Source organism: Bos indicus, chromosome 3 (assembly GCF_029378745.1).
Source record: "Bos indicus isolate NIAB-ARS_2022 breed Sahiwal x Tharparkar chromosome 3, NIAB-ARS_B.indTharparkar_mat_pri_1.0, whole genome shotgun sequence".
In the NCBI taxonomy this organism is placed as follows: domain Eukaryota; kingdom Metazoa; phylum Chordata; class Mammalia; order Artiodactyla; family Bovidae; genus Bos; species Bos indicus.
The window spans coordinates 80170060-80190027 of NC_091762.1; the positions used below are offsets into that span (position 1 = coordinate 80170060).

General features: G+C 42.1%; 2 protein-coding genes across 7 annotated transcripts in view; both read right to left on the reverse strand.

Moving 5' to 3' along the window:
* Nucleotides 1-1438: 1438 nt before the first annotated feature.
* Nucleotides 1439-16196, reverse strand: LEPROT (leptin receptor overlapping transcript). 3 transcript variants are annotated; one of them, XM_070786401.1, is made up of 4 exons: nt 12962-14039; nt 7409-7484; nt 6187-6373; nt 1439-3664 (listed from the first exon to the last, which is right to left on the reverse strand). In XM_070786401.1, exons 1-4 carry the CDS (start codon nt 13290-13292, stop codon nt 3548-3550), a joined length of 711 nt encoding a protein of 236 aa, XP_070642502.1. In that variant the 5' UTR covers nt 13293-14039; the 3' UTR covers nt 1439-3547. The 3 variants fall into 3 exon arrangements, with proteins under 3 accessions (XP_070642502.1, XP_019812873.2, XP_070642503.1); XM_019957314.2 differs by lacking the exon at nt 12962-14039 and adding an exon at nt 12625-12739; XM_070786402.1 differs by lacking the exon at nt 6187-6373 and having other exon boundaries at nt 12962-16196.
* A 133-nt stretch (nt 16197-16329) lies between these two features.
* Nucleotides 16330-19968, reverse strand: part of DNAJC6 (DnaJ heat shock protein family (Hsp40) member C6) — a 177564-nt gene continuing 173925 nt past the window's right edge. For all 4 annotated transcript variants that reach the window (XM_070786398.1, XM_070786399.1, XM_070786397.1 and 1 more), the window contains exon 19: nt 16330-18685. In XM_070786398.1, coding sequence (XP_070642499.1) covers nt 18584-18685 — 102 coding nt within the window. In that variant the 3' untranslated portion in view covers nt 16330-18583. The remainder of the gene's footprint in view (nt 18686-19968) is intronic.

Here is a 19968-nt window from a genome sequence, read left to right on the forward strand (position 1 = left end):
AAACATTACCATCTCTGCGAATGGGTTCCAAGGCACACCCTTGTAACAACGCAGCTGCAGCCTTACGTGGTAACTGCACTGGGCAGGCATGGATGTGTTCCAGATGTCGGGAGAATAATCACCATCCTTCATTCTCTCTAGGGAAGAGCATGAGCAGGCCACTTTCCCCTTACACATCCCAAGATGTCAGCACTAAGAAACCTGATCAGTAGGAGTAGTACGGTGGGTGACTTTGGAATAAGAAGAACCTCAGGATATGGGGCAGACTAGGAGGATGCCTCTGAGCCAGGAGAGGAGGCCAGCAAACATCACAGGTTTAATGGACCCCAAGGGCATTAGGGGATGCAGAAGGCTGCAAAAACCAAAGTGAGAAAGACCTTGTTCTTGGGAAAGGAGGTGGAAATTCACACTTCCTTTCCTTCAAACTGCTCACACTGAGGCAGGAGATAGATGGGCCCCCGACTGAACAATCTCTTCCCTGTGGACCAAACTCCTTAATAGCAGAAGCTCCATAAAAGCAGGATGATGAAGGAGGCTGAGCCCTGCCCAGACAAGAGATAAAAAGACCACATACTTCTCATTCTTGAAGTGAAGGACACCTCCCTGACTACGCAAGTCTCCTTGGAGGTCAAAAAGGGAAAGGGCATCACCTCATAGTAAGTGATGCTGACTACCCATAGGCCTCTTCACTAGAATCTATCTTGACTAAGAGATGAGCTCACACACGTGGGAGGACCTGAGACATATCAACATGGACTAAAGAACTGGGCAAGTCAAAATGATTGGCACAGGAAAACCGGCAGAAATGCCCCATAAAAGTGATCCAAACCACCACGAGGGCATGACTCTCTGAGACCACCTGTGTGTCTATCCACACGTGCTGGACTCTTTTTCCTAATAGATACTTTGTTTCACTACTTTCTATCTTTCTGGGAATTGTTTTTCTAAAAGCCAAAGGGCCAAGGCCTTGTCACTGAGCACTAGTCTAGTGACTAGGATTCCGTGTTCTCAACCTCCACAACCTGACCTCAATCTCTGGCCAGGAACCAAAGCCCTGCTTCAGGCTGCTGCAGACCAAGGCCACTCGAGATCAGCACGACCCCAGAGCCAAGACCCAAATCTCAGGCAGGTACCTTGAGTATTCAAGGTCAGCTATGTTAGGGTTTGGCATTCCTAATATTGTTTCTGTGGGAAAAGCGTTTCAAGATGTAAGCCAGTTGTTTGGAACATGATAGAAAATTTCTTTTCTGGGCAATTCTTTATGTGCATTCTCAGTTTTAGAATATTATTAATGTGCTTTGAATTTCCAAAATATATTATAATATATAAAGGGAGAAAAAATGAACTTTTTATGAGGATGAAAAGTGCCCAAGATTTGGGTTACCAAGGTGAAACTTTTGTACCATACATTCATATCAAGCAATACTTCTTACCGACATTTATTTCTTAAATAATACTGAAGTTTATTACTTACATGACACTTAGGTGCTGCAGAATAAATGCCCGTTTCAGGCACTTAGCAAATCCAATAACCTATCATTTCGATAAACCATTCCATTAGTAGCCATATTAGTGTTTCCAACACATTAGTCTTTCCATTCCACAAATACTCTACATGAAGGACTTTATATCATCCTGGAAAAATAATCAAGAAGCAATGCTGGAAGACTACACATTAAAGCTACACTGGTTATTTAAAATGTGTACAAGCAACAAAGGAACTTTTGCAAAATGTAGTATTAACAGTATCTCCATCTTAGGAAAAGAAAAGCTATTACAAGCCAACTACACATCCAAAATGGTACCTTACAACTTATTGCTATTATTCTGATGCAGGACAGATTATTGCTTAAAACTGCACATTTCAGAACACCAAGAAATTTTCATTGTTTTGGTTACCATTTATGCAAATCAACATCAGAATAAAGACTTTCAGTTAAAACTTTTGTGTTAAAAGTGAAGTTTATTACAATACAGTAAGTGCAAATGTTATTAAAAATGCTGGTTAAAATCATAAAGTGTCTATACAATTTTTCTAGTATAAATATTGGAAATAACAACTTTAACAATTCTGTAAGTACACAGTACACTGAAAACATAAAATCACGCACAAAGCTAAGTATCACTGCACATTATCATTTTAGGTATCACTCTTCTGATCCCAACATCATTCCAGAATACGAAGGGGTTACAAACATCAAGGTTTCAGTGTTTTGAATGTATGTCAGTTATCACACATTAATAATGCTTTAAAATCATTGCTTATATTCTAATCAAGTGGTTCTAGTTCCAATAATCCCTTTTCTCAATAGGTCTTGGACAAAAAGTTGAGCTAGAAAAACTGAGATTACAGAACCTAGCATCACACTAATTCTCAATGATTCATTTAAAAGTAGCATAACGTGTTATTAAAAGTCCTATAGGACGTGGAAGACAGTAAGTACATCACATGGAAATACAATTAAGCAGCTCACCCTCTGCTTGCTTACTTGGCTCCATGTCTCTGTAGAAAGGAGAAGCCGAGCCATAAAGAAGTGTGGGCCAATCAGAACCGCTGGGAGTGTGTTTAGGGGGTTTAGGGGGACTGGTGAAGGTGGAGGGAAACAGCACAGGGAAATAACTGGGGAGAAATGTCAGACTATAAAGGGAAATTAAACAGTATTACTAGTCCACTCCTCCCCATCCTGCTGAAGCAAGGGACAGCTCCAGTCCAGCCTCCATCCACTGTCTCCCAGCAGGGGCTCTGTTCCCCTCCACTGTGAAGACAGCATTTGCTTTTCAGACAATGTGAAGCCATGGCTGTTCGCTATTGAGAACACTTCACAAACCTGAGGAACAGCCTATAAATTATAGGTTTGGACACTGCACAAACATCAAGGAGAATCTGAACTAGGCCTCAACATGAGGGGAAGGGGAAACAGCTTTTACAAGCCGCTAATGCCCACACAGGCTAAGTGGTTCCGCCAAGGGGACGGCAATGCTTATTTCTTCATGAACATGCTTCTCAAACTTTCATGTGCATTGGATTCACATGGGATCTCACCAAAGCGAGCTGGGTTGGGGCTGGGGCCACAGGTTCTGCATTTGTAGTTAAGCTCCTATGGACCACACTTTGAGAAGCAAGAGTCTGCAACACAAAGAGGGGGCCACCTCCTTCTCTCTGGGCCACGAGTATATGTTGGAAGTCCTGAGGAGAGTTGAGATAACCCCAGTGTTATGGACCCACCCAAGCACATCCCTGGGCTGCAGCTGGAGATGTGGCACACTGAGTGGGCAATGTATGTTAACATATTTTCTGACAGCACCATACTATGACTATATGAACAGCTGAACAACATAACTCAACTTGAGTGAATGGAGAAGTCTACTCGTTGGGAATAAAACTAACCCTTTCCCCCATGTAGTCCTCCTTAAAGTGATTACATGATTACAAAGGTATAAAAAACCAGCGTATTAAATTTCATAGTAAAAGGCCACATGTGCACACATATACATACAACATGGATTCTAAGAAATTAAATGCATTTTTGTCAGGATAAAACACGGGCTACCACTGCTCCCAGCTAAAATCATCTCCTCTTCCAAATACAAGGAAGAAACCTTGAATTGTAAGGAAAATCACTGCATTGCCTGCCAGCACCAGGCCACAGGCTCCCCATTTGATCTGAAACACAAGAGGATTAAAAAGAGGATTAAATCTTTACTTTATACTGTACTCTTTGCAAACATTATTTTTTACATCAGAAACAGCTAATGAAATACTAAATAAAACTGCTAAAAGGCTTAACAATGTAATAGGAGACAGTTCAGTAATTAGTCCAATCACTTTGTGACGCTTGTTAATTAAGTCTGGTATCATCCTTAACATTTTCCCCATTAGACATACTTCGCTACGTGTTTTCATGAGACAATGACTGCCTTCAGTAAAATACACAAAGCAAGATTAGAAAGGGTCCAATTACAATATTGGTTACCGGAAGTCCTGGATAGATTGCCTTTTTTCATGAAAATAGGAATTGGAGAGTTACAGACTGATTTGTTTCTTTTCCAGGCAAAAGATTTTAAATAATACTCGGGATACAACTAAAAAGAGCTTTCCAGCGTGGCAGATGGTTTTCCAGAGGCACAGTTGGGGATGAGAGTACCCTCTAGTGGGCATATTTTGTTTTAACAAGCAGAGAACATCAGTGAAAATTTTTTCATAAAACATGATGCAGCATTTGAAAGGTAAAAATAGAAATCCTTAAAGAAAAATTTAAGAAGTACTAGTCTAAGGCACAAGAGGGATAAGATCATGACAATCTTACATTGAAAAACCTTCCATGCTTCTGTTATCTAAAAAGAGTTCACACTGGCCTGGCATTCCAGACCTTCCCCAGTCAGGCTTCCCCAGCCTTTCTAGCCTCAATCTCAACCTCTCCCTTTTTGCTCCATCATATTGGACTACTCTTTAGTCCATACATTTCATTTTTGCATTTGAGAACCATTCCATATGATTGTCTTTTCTACTTTAATCAAAATAGTATTTATCCATAGAAGCCACACCAAATACCAGAGGTAATTTCTCTCCTTGGTGCACCTATGGCATTCTGATCATGTTTTAATGACCACATATAGTACACTTATACTATACTTACCCATCAGGCTAATTTCTGTTCTTTTGAGAACAGAGACAGTATCTAGTTCTTATCCCGAGTGCCCTACAAATAGCATATGCTGTTTACTGTACGAATAAATAGCACTTGTGTAGGTCTGATATTCAACGTCCCAAATAAGAGTCTCATGAAATTGAAACAGTATGTAATTAGGGGAAATAAAAGCAAACAGTATGGAAGACAGTGAATATCAAAGAACTGAATAAATTATACCCATAATGTGTATTTTGGAGATAAAAACTTTATATTGGATACTGATTAAATAAAGTGCATATTTATGGCAAGACAAGAAAAATTTAAACATAAAATTTTCTCTTCTTGTTCAGGCCTCCTCCCTCCCCTTTGTGTACTTTGCATCTGTATTAACCAGACCTCCTTAGGAGATAACATTGCTTCCTAACACGCCTTCCTAATCTCATGAACGTCATAACTGCTTAGGAGATAATCTTCCTTCTTAATGATGTAGTGGGCCATGACGACCCACTGCTCACTTCATACATGCCAATCTGGATTGCGTAAATGGCCAATAGTATGCCATCTGACATATAACCATTTGTCTCTAAAACTTATGCAGCTGTGGTCTGATCTCTTACAGAAGGAACAGTCATCTCCCAGGGTATGATCCTCAGGTTAGGGGAAATAACATTTTCTATTTCTTTGATTGAGTGAGTGAGTCATTAATTTCCTCATTGACAACATGAAGATGTCATATTACTCACTGTATCTTCCAGTAGCTATATAGTTTTCCCTCAATATGTAACTATTGTGTTGAGAATTATGTCCATGATCCTATTTGCAGAAGAATTGGGTATGATGTTGTGATTTATATTAAAAAATATATATTTGATCAGTCCCCATATTCTGCAAAGAGCTTCTAAAATCCTTGCAACTTCATAAGTGATGAGAGTGACTATTTTTATGGTGGAAACCTCTGATTTACAGCCAGTCAGTCAGAAGCATGAAACTTGTGATTGGCATCTGAAGAGGGAGGTAGTCTTGTGGGACTGAGCCCTGAACCAGTAGAATCTGTTGCTGTCTCCAGGTAGATGGAATCAGACTTGAGCTGAATTGTAGGATACTCACCTGGTGTGGAAGAACTGCTCCTTAATGGTATAGGGAACAACCCGACCCCCACCCCCCGCCACCACACACACACATACACACACTGGAATTAGGTGACCAGGACCCCTTTTGATATTTATTTTGGAACTAGAAAAGTATTGCTACATGAGACTCTAGATTGCCCTACAAGAAGAGGCAAGGATTTCAGAATACTTCCAGAAAATAGCTTACAACAGAAAAAGCAAGAAATCACTTGGTCTGGCTAAAAATCGCAAGAGGAACAAAGAAAGCATTCTGAAAGCATGTGCAAGATACTGATAGGTAGATCTAAATCAGGGGAATACAGAAACTAGAAATATGTCTGGCTTTGAGTATGACGTCTAAGCAGTGGAAATGAAACTGTGGTTCCAGACACAGGCCTGTGAAGTAACCTCAGCGATAGCTGGGCAGAACAATAGACAAGACTTACCACAGACACACGAGCAAGAATAACAGGAAATCCAAAGGCAGAGACAACAATTCCTGTAGTGAAAAAATAAGCCAGTTCCCGACAGGCGCTACTTGTTGCATCGGAGTCGTATGTTGCTCGTTTGGCAATGAAATGGGGGATGGGAGAGATGGCGTGGAAAACCAGGACAAACAAGGGCCAGTAAACGCTGTTGGTCGGACCCAGGAGAAACCCAAAAGGGAAAGTTAGTTACATCGTAATTAAAGATACACTCCTGTTTCAAAGTTTATATTATTCTAAATGTCTAGGTCAACAATTATTTATTCAGTTGTCAACATTAGTGCATGAGATGATTATTTTCCAGGAACAGCTGATGATTAAGTAGTGATGATTAAAAATTACCAGTACATTAATATGCAGACAGCTTATACTGTGTTAAGAAACAATGACACAATGTAAAGTCTAGAATCTTCATGGTTTTCTGTGTTACTGAGCTGTAGTTTCTTTAGGGACAGAATCCTAACTTAGTCATCTTTGCTTTCCATATAGAACACAGCACAGTGCCTTGCACATGTTCATTCAGGAGAAATTATCTGAGTGTGCGCAGGTTGGAAACCTTTCAATTTCTTGGAGTAAAACTCAAGATTCCTTGCCCTGGACTACAAAGCCTCACATGATCTGGCCAACTTCTTCCATTCATTCTGTGCCATCTTCACTCATTTGCTTCATCTGTAGCCACATTAGTTTTTCTATTTCTTAAAGACTCCCTCTACCTGGAATGCCCGCTCCTGACTCATTGACCTGATAAACTTATTTATCCACAAAGTCTCAGGTTAAGGACAACCTCTTCTATGCAGTTCTCCCTGACTTTACCAGGGAAATTCGGGTTCCCTTTCTGGACGCTCTCACTGTACTTTGTACACATCTCTCCTGACTGGACTGTCTGCCTGTCTCTTACTCATAACTAGAACTGCAAGCTCCCTGAGGACAGGATTGTGTCTCATCATTCTTGTATCCTCAGCTGGTCTGGAGGAAGTCTTCAATAAATTCTCATTAAATGAACACATCAATTTTGAAAAGAGCTTTTCTCTGTACAAATACAACTAACTAAGGGACTGGCTTTGTAATTTGGGCTTCATTAATTCATTCATTAGAGCTTGGTGCTAAATTGACCAAATTCTCTAACACCCATACTAATAGTGACAAAGACATAAAAAGAATAGTTCTTTCTGAAATAACTTACCCATAATCCTCTAAGGCACATCCCAGCATCAGAAAAGTCAGCCCAATAGCCCCACTGAAAGATAAGGCCACAAGAGCTGGGAAAAATAAAATCAAGAGTTATAGGTTCCAATGGTTATCAGGGACTGGGGGAGGGGGAGAGGAATGGAGGATTCTTCTGGGATGGATGAAATGTCCTGGAATTAGAAAGTAGTAATGGTTGTACAACCTTGTGTATATATTAAAAACCACTGAAAGAATTTTTAGAGTGTAAAGAATTTTACACTTGAAAAAGGCTAATTTTTGATATGTGAATGATAGCTCAATTTTAAATTTTTTAACAAAAAAAATTGCTTATTTCATTGAAAGAGATTTCCTTATTTCATTGGTTGATGTTACATTTGACTAGCAAATGACAGCCTATGTCTGTTACTCTTAAATCTTCAGGTGGAGAAAGAGCTCAAGCCTTTCCAGGACTCAGCCCCTGTCTAATGTATGAATTCCCTAACACCCATACTAAGAGGCCAGATAGTCAGTTGATACAATACCAGTGAAGGGAAACTCACTATCTCCTGAGGCAGATTATTTCATTCTGACAGTTTTCAAATGCTGAAAACCCTCTTTCCTTAAACTGTACCCCAAACTGTCTCCCTGTAATATAAACCCTTTGATCACTGTGCCTCCCCATACCACAGGGCTTCAAGTATTTGAAGATTACTTTCATGTCTTCCTAGAAAATTCTTCCCAACTAGTATCCCCTGAATATCGATTCCCTGCATCTGTTGGACACTAATCTTTGAGGAGGTAGAAATGTGTTTGCTTTGTCCACTGCTGAGTGAGAGAATAACAGAGTTGTTTAAAAACTCTTGCGCTGCTCTGGGTCGCCAACATGGGTTCATGTTGGTAACTCTGTCCCTGACTGGTTGTGTGACTGTGGTAGAAGCTGAACCTCCTTAAACCGGATTATGCAGCTGTAAAATGGGAATAACGAAGCCAACTTATTAGGGAGTTTATGGGACTCAAATGAGATAACCTATATAAAGTGACTGGCAAAGGCAGGAGCTCAGTAAGCAAATGCTGATATAAGTATATGCTCATTTTAGCAACGGTCTTCGGTAAAGGTAGCAATCACAAGCACCGGATACTGAATTATCCGAGTACTCCTCTGAAAAAAAATCCATAATACTCAAAATTAGTCATTAGGTAAACCAATTAACATTTTGATTGCTTCCTTTTACTTTAAGAGGCAATCTGGGGAGACTTTTATGGGAAGATACCTAGGTGATTTTTAAAAACATCTGGGAGCATACAGATGTTAGAGGACAAGGAAGGACAGTCAGTTTTATATATTTTTCCATTTAGTACATGTCACTTTTGGGGGGAAAAAATGGACAAAAGTAACTTTTCCCATATTGTTTCACTACAGACGATCCTTTCCTCATGGGTTCTGTCCCCTGCCTGTGCCTAAGCACCTGCACCACTCTGTCCTACAGGAGACCATTCAGAGCTATGAACCATAGACCTCTTCCTTCTGTTCTGGGACACCAATCACTCAAAGTTCACAACTGTATCTCCAACTGATGCTCTTTACCTCCTTTTTCTTTTTCAGGAATTGCATCCTCGGCCATCTGTCAAACTTGGAGCTAACCAGAAATCCAAATTCACCTATCACTCCACACTCTTGCTGGGATACTGCATTCAACACAAAGCTCCCTGGTACCACAAGGACCCAGCTACATCTAATGCTGCAGTTTGAAGTAACTCCTAAGAACTCAGCCTGCACCTCCAACTCCAATCTGGATTTCTCTGGGTAGTCAACACAGAACTCAACTTCAACATGTGTAAAACTGAAACATCTCCCCTTATCCTCCCAAACACACACTTCTTCCTTTCCACGGTTCTATCTTGAAAGACTAACACCAGCCCTACACTCCACTTTCTAGAAAATCAGTAAGTCAGGGTGACTCAATCTCCCAGACCTCACTCAAACCCACTGCAAAAGACTAAGTGATTATGTCCCCACTCCCCAAATTCATCTATTAAATTTTCACATCCAGTGAGATGGTGGTAGGAGGTGATTAGATCACGACAGGATTAGGACCCTTATAAAGGGACTCCACAGAGCTTCCTAATCCCTTCTGTTGTGTGGGGACACAGCAAAAAGATACCTGTCCAGGAACCAGGAAGCAAGCCTTCACCAGACAACAAATCTGCTGGCACCTTGATTGTGGAGATCCCAGCCTCTCAAACTAAGAAATAAATGTATTTAAGCCACCCAGCTTATGGTATTTTTGTCCTGCAGCCTTAAAGGATTAAGACAACCACCTCTTCTCTCGTGCCCTCAGCTACTTATCATCTGTGTGCAGACCCTTATCATCTCAGGCCCGCCTTCACCTCATGACTCTTCCAATCTATCCTCCGCACAGCAGACGGTGACCTCTCGAATATACAAAGCTGGTGTCACCTGCACAGTTGCTTTCACAGCCTATGAGCTGTTCTAGCACTGGAGGCGCACCTCTGCCCCGTCTCACATGTTCTCTCCATTAGAATAAACTCTGCCCTCAACCCCAATCCTTTGCCAGGTAAAGTCTTATTGATCCTTTTAGATTCAGAGCAAGGAATGCCTCTTTTGGGAGACTGGTCCTCTTCCTCCCTGGAGCAGGGTTTGGTAATGCCATCTGTATTAGTTTCCTAGACCTGCTATTAAAAATGTATCACAAACTGGGTGGCTTAGAAGAACAGAAATTTACTCTCTCATATCTAGAAAGGACATCTGCTCCCTCTGAAGACTCTAAGGGAAGAATCCTTTCTTGCCTCTTTTTAACTAGTGGCAGTTGCCTGCCATCTCTGGTCCTCTCTAGCTCACAGTTGCATCATTCCAAGTTCTGCCTCTGTCCTCCTATGCTGTTCTCCCTATATTTATCCATGTCTAAATTTCCCTTTTCTTACAAGGACACTAGTCATTGGGTTGCTGCGGCTGCTGCTGCTAAGTCGCTTCAGTCATGTCCAACTCTGTGCGATCCCATAGACGGCAGCCCACCAGGCTCCCCCGTCCCTGGGATTCTCCAGGCAAGAACACTGGAGTGGGTTGCCATTTCCTTCTCCAGTGCATGAAAGTGAAAGTGAAGTCACTCAGTCGTGTCGGACTCCTCGCGACCCCATGGACTGCAGCCTACCAGGCTCTTCCATCCATGGATTTTCCAGGCAAGAGTACTGGAGTGGGGTGCCATTGCCTTCTCCGAGTCATTGGGTTAAAGTCCAACTAATCCGATATCATCCTAACTTGATTATATCTGCAAAGACCCTATTTCCAAATAAGGTCAAATTCACAGACACTGGGGAGTTGGAACTTGAATGTATTTATTTGGGGGATACGGTCAGCCTGCAATACCATCTTGGTCCTCACACTGTATCTGAGCACACCTTAGACATTTAAACAGTAACACAATTATTTCCAGCCCTGTCACACAATAACTGATCATTTAACCTTTTATCCCAAGCCTCAGGCACACAGCAGTTCTTCTTTAAAAGTTATCTGCAAAACACTTCCTTAGTCCTTTTCCATTTCATAACCTATCTTCTTTTTTTTACTACAATGCAATTTCTAACACATTCACACATAAACATTATTATTTGATAGTTTCCGGACACGACTAAACAAAGCATAGTGGTGCTACTTCTTATCGGTTTTCTGCACTGGCTTCAGGTGGAATATTACAAAATGAACACTGTCCAAGTAAATCATGTTTACTATATTAATGCCAATTATAAAAGTCCGCCAGAAATAATTTTAAAATATGTCTGCTAACAGTTTACACACTCAGATAAATTTCATAGCAAACACATGCATGTGTACAAATATACCCGTATGCATGTTTACAGCATATGTTGATTAACTAGAGAAGGAAGATCTTTGTGTACAAATTTCAAGGACAGGGGCTCCAACATGGAAACAAGTTATCCTACTCTATTCAAAAGATTAGACATCTAATGGGGTGGGTCCTACCACCTAAGGAAGCCTTCCAATAACCTCTCCCACTGCTGGCATTCCCCTTCACTCTGAAGGTGCACAGATGAGGGAACTGGTGTTCTTGGTACCCCCTTTTTAAAAATCAACTGTCCCATGCAAAAACACTCACTGCACGAAGTGAAGTTGCTCAGTCGTGTCCGACTCTTTGTGATCCCATGGACTGTACCCTACTAGCCTTCTCAGTCCATGGAATTTTTCAGACAAGAGTACTGGATTGCGTTGCCATTTCCTGCTCCAGAGGATCTTCCCGACCCAAGGATCGAACCCAGGTCTCACACATTGCAAGCAGACAGTTTACTGTCTGAGCCACCAGGAAAGCCCCACTGCACAAAGACCTACTGTATAGCATAGGGAACTATATTCAATATTTTGTAATAACCTATAAGGGAAGAGAATCTGAAGTATATATGTGTGTGTGTGTCTGAATTGTTGTGCTGTACACCTGAAATTAACACGATATTGTAAATAAACTACATTTGTTGTTTTTTTTTTTTTTTTTTTTAAGTACTATACAAACACCACCCTCCTGTCTGTCCATAAAGGAATAAACACTGATGAAAGTAACGATAAAATCCCACCTAATCTACTCTGTGCAATTAAGACAAATACAGCATTTCAGGGTGCTTTTCGCTGACACCCGCCTGCAGCCAACTCTGCCCAATTGTAAAAATCAATTTACACGACAGGACAGATGTAAGGGTTCTAATGCCGAGAACACTGGAGACAATGGCTCGTCTGGAAAAAGTGGGAAACTCGGCAAAGTGGCAGGAAAAGCAGGGCATTAGGGTGAACATGACGGGAAGTGAAAGCCCAGTCTAAAACTAGGCAGAGGAGGGGGTGGGAACTGCTTCCCGAAGAACTGGGAAGCAATCCGGGAGGTGATGCCCCACCCGGGCTAGCCGGTGATTCCCAGGGAAGGAATGCTCCCGGCGAGGGCTTCGCCTGCAGCGACCCGGACACGCCGGGTGAAAGAGTGAAGACTAGTAGCCTTGCAGAAAAAGGTTGAGGTTCCCCAAAACACGCCTCCACCCGTACCCCAAGGAGCGAAGAGAGCAGGGGAACTCCTTCCCACCAGGAAAGGAGAAAACGATGGCACATCTGGGGAGGCCGTTTCCAGCCCATGCGCTAAAGGCGCAGCTTCAGGATTAGCCCAGAGCCAAGGCGGCGACCCCACCGCAGGACTAGCGAGCTAGGAACCTAGGATGTACCTTTAACGCCAGCCATGTCTCCCGAGCTGGGGCCGCGGCTGCTTCCGGCTTCCTGCCACGGCCCCAGCCCCGCCCGAGGCCGGGTCCAGGGCCGTACCTAGGCTCGCGACCCCGCCCCGCCTCGCAGAGCCCCGCCCCTGACGGCTCCGATCTCCCCAGGCCTAGCCACTCAGGGCCCCGCCCCTGCCAGTCCCCGCCCCCACTACGCATAGCCACGCCCCTGCTCGTCTCTGCCCCTGACACTCAGAGCCCCGCCCCTGTCCCCGCCACTCAGAACCGTCCCAGACCAGACCGCATCTCCTCCCGCCCACCCAAGGAGATCCCCGCTCCTACCCACCCGTCACGCTGATGGGAGTGTACCGCAAACCCGCTTTCTCAGGATAGCGGCGACGATGCTCCCTTAGGTCCTGAGCTTCTGCATAATCCTCGAAATTGCCCCACGCTCCTCCTTTCCATCGGTTGGCCGGAATCCCGGCTCTGCCGAATCGCTGGGTCCACGGGCCCAGAGCTCCCCAACACAGCCCACTAGGGACGCGTCCACCATAGCACGGAAGGGCGGGAACCGCGATTCCTGGCTGCAAGGAATTTCTGCGTGAGGATAGCGAAAATAGAGAGGGGAGGGGGAAAATTATAGTCGGTAGAGCAGGGATACCTGCTTTCTCTGGCATTACTTTCTCTAAGGCCTAGACTGCGTTTGTGTGCCTGTCTGCGTTTACGTAGCTGTGGCGGAGGAAGGGATGGGGACACCGGAGAAGAGGCCCCAAGGAGCCTGGCCTGGCCTTGCTTAATAATACCAACTTGAGCGCTTTTCGGGCACTAGCGTTTTCTCCTTTACACTCAGGTGTATCTATAGAAACGAAAAACAAGCTATTTTGTGCTTGAGGCTTTCATGAACATTTAAATAAACAGCTATTATTTCTATATCATGGGCCTCGAGGTCTGCAGGTAGGCAAGGCTAGTTTAGACTTCACTGGACCACTTCGTAGTCTGCTCACAGGACAGAGTTTTGGCTTCGTGGGTACAATCTGGAAGAGATTAAAAACCATCTGGTCCAAAGGCTTCATTTTACCTCTACAGAAAGAGGCCCAGAAAGGTTAGGACTTCCCTGCTCACACAACTCTTTGGGGAAGGTTGGATTATGGGTCACTTATCCCTCTTTCTAGCTGAGAACCCCTACACCTTATGATGCTGCTCCTTTTCTTTCGCTTTTTAAAATTTTTCAACAGGACTGAAAGCTAAAGGAGTTCTGGGGAATCCAGGTTCCCCTGACGATAGAAACACAAAATCTCACTACCACCACCTTTCAGGACCCCTGCTTGGTTTCCTTTTTTAAATTGTACACTGAGCATATTATTGTCTCAACACGTTTAATTACTTGTGAGTTTATGTTTCTAGATCCTCCCATTTCTCCTCCTAGATAGAAGGTATACTTATTAAAAACTTTGTTGCTAGTCCCTAGCTCACTGCACAACTTGCAGATCCAGAATTACACTGCATTCTTTACTTTGTAGCCTGTGATCTATCCAAGATCACTGAGAACTTCTCTTTCCCTATTCTGAGTTCCCTATATTGGGTGGCAGTGAAAACTGCCCACCACCCAAACTCTGGCAGCCTGGGTTTTTAGCTCGCTTGGTGGTGATGGTGGTTCAGCCACTAAGTCATGTCTGGCTCTTGCGACCCCATGGAATTGTAGCCAGGCTCCTCTGTCCATGGGATTTCTCAGGCAAGAATACTACAGAAGGTTGGCATTTCCTTCTCCAGGGGATCTTCCCAACCCAGGGATTGAATACACATCTGCATTGCAGACAGATTCTTTACCGCTGAGCTACCAGGGAAGCCCCTTTTTTAGCTCCCTTACTGAAGTGCAAAGCTGCACTCATGAGGAAAATTCTCCTTAATTGATGAGGATTTTCTATGGGGTCAAATCTCACATTTTCCCTTCGATTTCCAACCACCTGCCAAATGTGTGTGATTTCCCTGGTGGCACAAGATGGTAAAAGTCCACCTACAATCCAGGAGACCTGGGTTTGATCCCTGGGTTGGGAAGATCTCCTGGAGGAGGAAATGGCAACCCACTTCTATATTCTTGCCTGGAGAATCCCATAGATAGAGGAATCTGGTAGGCTATGCAGTCTATGGGGTTGCACAGAGTTGGACATGACTGGGAGACTGAGCACAGCACCAGGTGTGTAGAAAACTATATATAAGGGCTTGCTGGAGCCTCCCATATCACCCTAAGGCTAGTCCCATAGGCAAAGCTTGGTTTGAGTGCCTTGGACTCAGCAGTAAGAAACTGGAAGATGGCAAAAAGATGAGGAGTTTGCCCCAGGGTGATGTCCAGAATCAGAAAAATGCAGAGACAGTATTTGTCTTCAGTTAACTTTCCTGTCCACACCAGCCGTTCTTCCCAGTTTATGCAACACTTTAAAGAGGAACTTAGCCATCTTACCAGAGGCTTTAACCATCTTCTGAGAAAATCTGCTTTCCTCTTACCAGAGGTTCACTGAAAAACTGTTCTTCTACTACCCCATTCTGTATTTCCTCAAGAATAAAGAAGACTTTCAATCAAAAACAGAAAGTAAAAACCTTAGAAGCCGAACCCTTTCCCAACTTGCTGTCAGTGTGTTACCTGGAAATATAAGATCCACGTCCTCTGTCAAACTGGCTAGGACTAAACAGGACCTCTTAGGGTAAATTTTTTATATTCTCTCCTTGCATTCAATTCTCACACTATGAACTAGGTTTTATTATCTTCACTTTACAGATGAGAAAACTGAGGCTCAGATGGTACCTACTGAGTAGGAAAACTGAGATCAAACCTTAAACAGTTTAAATGTGAAGTCAGAAAATCAGCACTTGAATTGTTCCCCATTTTAAATCGTAGAACAACCAAAACCTGTCTACTTGACCTAAATTCCCCAGTAGATGTTGTCAGCAGGGAAACTGTCCTGTTGCTGTGATAACTGGCTCTGGAATTCAACTTGCATGTTCATTCCTTACACAGTGTTTTGTCAATAGTGTGCTAAGTTGCTTGAGTTGTGTCTGACTCTTTCTAACCCCATGGACTATAGTCCGCCAGGCTCCTCTGTCCACGGGATTTCCCAGGCAAGAATACTGGAGTGGTTTGCCATTTCCTACTCCAGGGAATCTTCTCCACCCAGGGACGGAACCCACCTCTCTTAAGTTTCGTGCATTGGCAGGAGCGTTATTTACCACTAGCGCCACCTAGGGTCCAACTTGAAGATTCTTCTAGACAGGGTACAGCAATGATAATTCAAATACTTTTGATTTGCAACATTTGTTTCCAAGTAAACATGCTGCTTCTCTTCTTAAAGAGCTAAATGATCTGTTTTATGCAACAAAGTCTCAGACTCCCAGGATCAAACCCTTTGCCTCAGCACAAAAATGCATTAATATCCTAGCTAGAGCCAGGATTCCTGTGCTGATTCTTTTAGGGACACAGCATTCATGCAGCATGATCAAAAGTGTGTCTGTATATGGAGGCAAGGGTGGTAAGGGGGGTGGTTAAAGTATAAATCAATAAATTCTATCAGATTATGTTTTGGTGCAAATGTATTATATGTGCAGCAGCAGCAGCATATTCTTTCCCCATAACTTTTCTTAAAAGTGAATCATGTCAGAAGGTGTAATTCAAGCTTGTTGTTGCATTCCTATGAGTGAAAAAATAACTTATGTTTCTACAAATATTTTTGAGCCTTTTAATATACATTACAAATATTTTAGACCAATCACATTTTGTTGAGTGTAACATATTTACAAAACAAAAATATATTACAGTAAATATGAATGAAACAGTGAATCCGATCAACAACAAGCTCTGTCACAACCAGATATTTAAAAGGAATGCGAAAACCTGTTGGTCTGTATATGTTAAGAGCTTTGAGATAAATAGGGGTCCAGAATTATAATGTATCCGGAAAAGAGACAGGGAGCATCCCAAATTTAAGTTAGATAAGATTCTTTCTCATTGCTAATTACATAATGTTTAATGATGTTTTAAACTGTGAACATGGATGAATTATCCAAACATGATACCAAGCTAATATAGTTCTATCATTTCAAAATGTACGTGACATTCACATAGTATCCTTTTAATTATTATTATATACTGTAGTTCACACAATATCTACAGATGTGAATGAGAAAAAAAGTCACAGCAACATGTCTCACATTCCAATTTTAAATAAGACAAGCACATACTGCAAACATTATTTTATAATATGTTAATAAATAACACCTAGTTTTTTATGGTTACTTTGAACAGTTTACAGCTGTATATTTAAAAAGAGAATATTTGAGGCGAGTTTCACATTGTCAGCAAAAGGTAAAATAAATAATGAACCTTTATAACAACAACAAAAAAAAGAATGAAGGAAAGAAAGGAAGAAAGAGAGAAAGAAAGAAGAGAGTTGTATATAGAACATAAAGTATTTTTGACATGCTGCTTTTCCAGTACAGTTTGCCACAAGAAAATGAAAAACAGAAAGAAACAACAAAAAAGATTGTCTTTTAAAAACAATTTTTGAAAGCTTTTCACAATACTGAGCACAAACCTTTTAAGATTAGATCAAGATCTTTCTGCCCATCTGCCTTGTATGAATATCCTCTGCACACCGTGTACCTGCACACCCAAAGAGATCTACCAAAGTCATGGAAAACAATCACTTGCCCCTTAAAGTGAGAAACAGCCAAAATACTGAACTGAAATCCAACCAGTCTGAAGTCTGCAAAGGTTTCACTCCTGCTTTATTTTCACAGACGTTCCTGTGCAACTGTCATTCCTGTGGACCCCCAACAACTTTTAGAACAATAAACCCCACTGTAATAATCCAAGAGGTCCTATTTCATCAGGTGGGAAGAGGAACCTGGTTCCTCAGAGAAGCCAGTCTTGATAAGCCATGTGACTTGGTCTGAAGTGGCCTCTCTCTGTCTCTCGCTGCAATTGCCCCTGTCACTGTGGTCATCGATTTCCTTTCCCCAGCCAATCACAAACCTGGAGGACAGGGGATCCATACTAGACAGTCTTCCTGATCAACTGTGAACACGCCAAACTGCCTTACAATCTGTTCCCAGCTAAGAGCATTTTCTCTGCTAAGAAAAAGGAGGAGCATTAAGCCTTACAGGAAAAATTAGAAGTTTCATCAAATCAGGTTGTTGTTATGGCATTAAGACATTCTTCAAGCTACCACATCTTTCTAAAGGGAAAAGAAGATAGTAGCCCAACTCTCTGACCGGAATACAGATTTCTACAGCTTTAGCGTCCCTATTTTTCTTCAGTCAGCATTTTCACTAAATTTTAGCTTATCCAGGAAGGAAGTGTTGGTAGTAATCACTGGATTATAATAGAATTACTTCCCACAGTTCAGGTTCTTTTACATCTGTTAGTCCTCTTGACCAAAAGAAGTGTACAGTATTATACTATAGACCATAGTAAATTTCTGTTAAAACAAACAAACAAACAAAACTTAATGGTCATGTTCCTGAAGTCTACGTAAAGCCATGGCTCAAATTTTATCTTTCCAAGAAAATCTCAAAACTATTAGTTAAAATCCATCATGTAATCCTATTATTATAACTTTGGCTCATTATCCTATCCTCAGACAATGAGATGGGTGCTATGCCTTTGGTAGCCTTTATTTTCAATTTCCCCACAAATTGCTGAGTAGGCTCCCCACAGGGCAGGCTGGAATGTTGTAAAAATACTCTGCAAGGTCATCTGACTAAAAGTTCCTTTCCTGTTTTGGACTTTTTATGGTGGGGACTTGAGAAAACAAACATCCACATTCCTTATTAAAGAGGAATTAATTCACAAGTAACTTAACAGTTAAGTACTGGATACACATTGCTGGAGTTTTTGGTTCACCTGCAAAAACCTCAGAACTGTGACACACACTAAGCATTAGCACGGGTCTGCAGCAGAAATGGAAAAGCTCATAAGTTAATACAAGGGCTTTTGGCCTTGATTTTCAAATTCTGACCAGGCATCATTGAGCTCCATGAAAATCATCTTTGCATATTGTTCATAGGGTTGCCCAGTAGCCTACAGAAAAAAAAAAAAACAAAAATACACATTAGATACCACAGACCAAAATTTTATTTATATTAAAATTTTCATTGCTAATGTGGGCTCTGAGTAATTGAAATCTTTTTCTGTTAGACCATTTCTCTCTTTACAGCCCCATCTTGCTGCTGTTGCTGTTTGGTCACTAAGTCATGTCCAGTTCTTTGTGACTCCACAGAGCCCAACAGGCTCTTCTGTCCATGGGATTTCCCAGTTAAGAATACTGGATTGGGTTGCCATTTCTTTCTTCAGGGGATCTTCCTGACCCAGGGATTAAACCCGCATCTCCTGCATGGGCAGGCAGATTCTATACCGCTTGAGACACTAAGGAAGCCAATAGCCCCATCTACATGACCCTAATTACTATGACCTCTCCACAAAGCCCTCCCCCAGGAATTCACATATGGTAGTAGTGATCAGTCACTGAGTAGGTAACAGAATTTATTGGTCAGCACAAGATGTATCTCCATTCTCCAGAGTTACCTACCAAATGACAAAGACTGCATAGCTCTGATTAATGGACTGCATTTTGAAACACTCTTTATTCTATTTCTTAAAAAAATTTTCTTGGAGACCCATAACACAGGCATACAGTTTGTGGGTTTTTCTGGGCTCTTTCCCTTTCTCTTCAAGTCACTGAAATACATCATTTCTTTACTACTATCTGGATTGTCACCAAAAGTTTAGAGAGATGAAAATCTAAGACATCAAATTCAAGTGTGTGTTCTCAAGTAGGATTCAGTCACAGCCTCACACTGTAGGACTCACACGGTCCATATGATGGGGCTTCCCTGGTGGCTCAGCAGTAAAGAATCCGCCCACAATGCGTGTTCACTCCCTGGGTAGGGACGAACCCCTGGAGAAGGGAATGGCAACCCACTCTACTATCCTTGCCTAGGAAATCCCATGGACAGAGGAGGCTGGTGGGCTACAGTCCATGGGATCACAAAGAGTCAGAACCAGCTTAGTGACTAGTCAACAATAACAAAGTCCATATGATGGCAAGTGATCCAATTCTGTCAAGGAGGTTTCTGTGTGTTATGGTGATCTCAACCGGGCCATCCACTGGTTGAAGTCTCTGACAGTGCAGAGCATGTATGTGTGTGTGTGTGTGTGTGTGTGTACTTCAGTGAAAATAAACTGCCATAATCAATATAGTAATGAATTTAGCTCCATTTTCAATATTTTGTTGATTCTCACCAATTTTACCAACTACATTCTAAAGTTTTTTCACTGTATAATCCTGGCTGAATATACTGCCA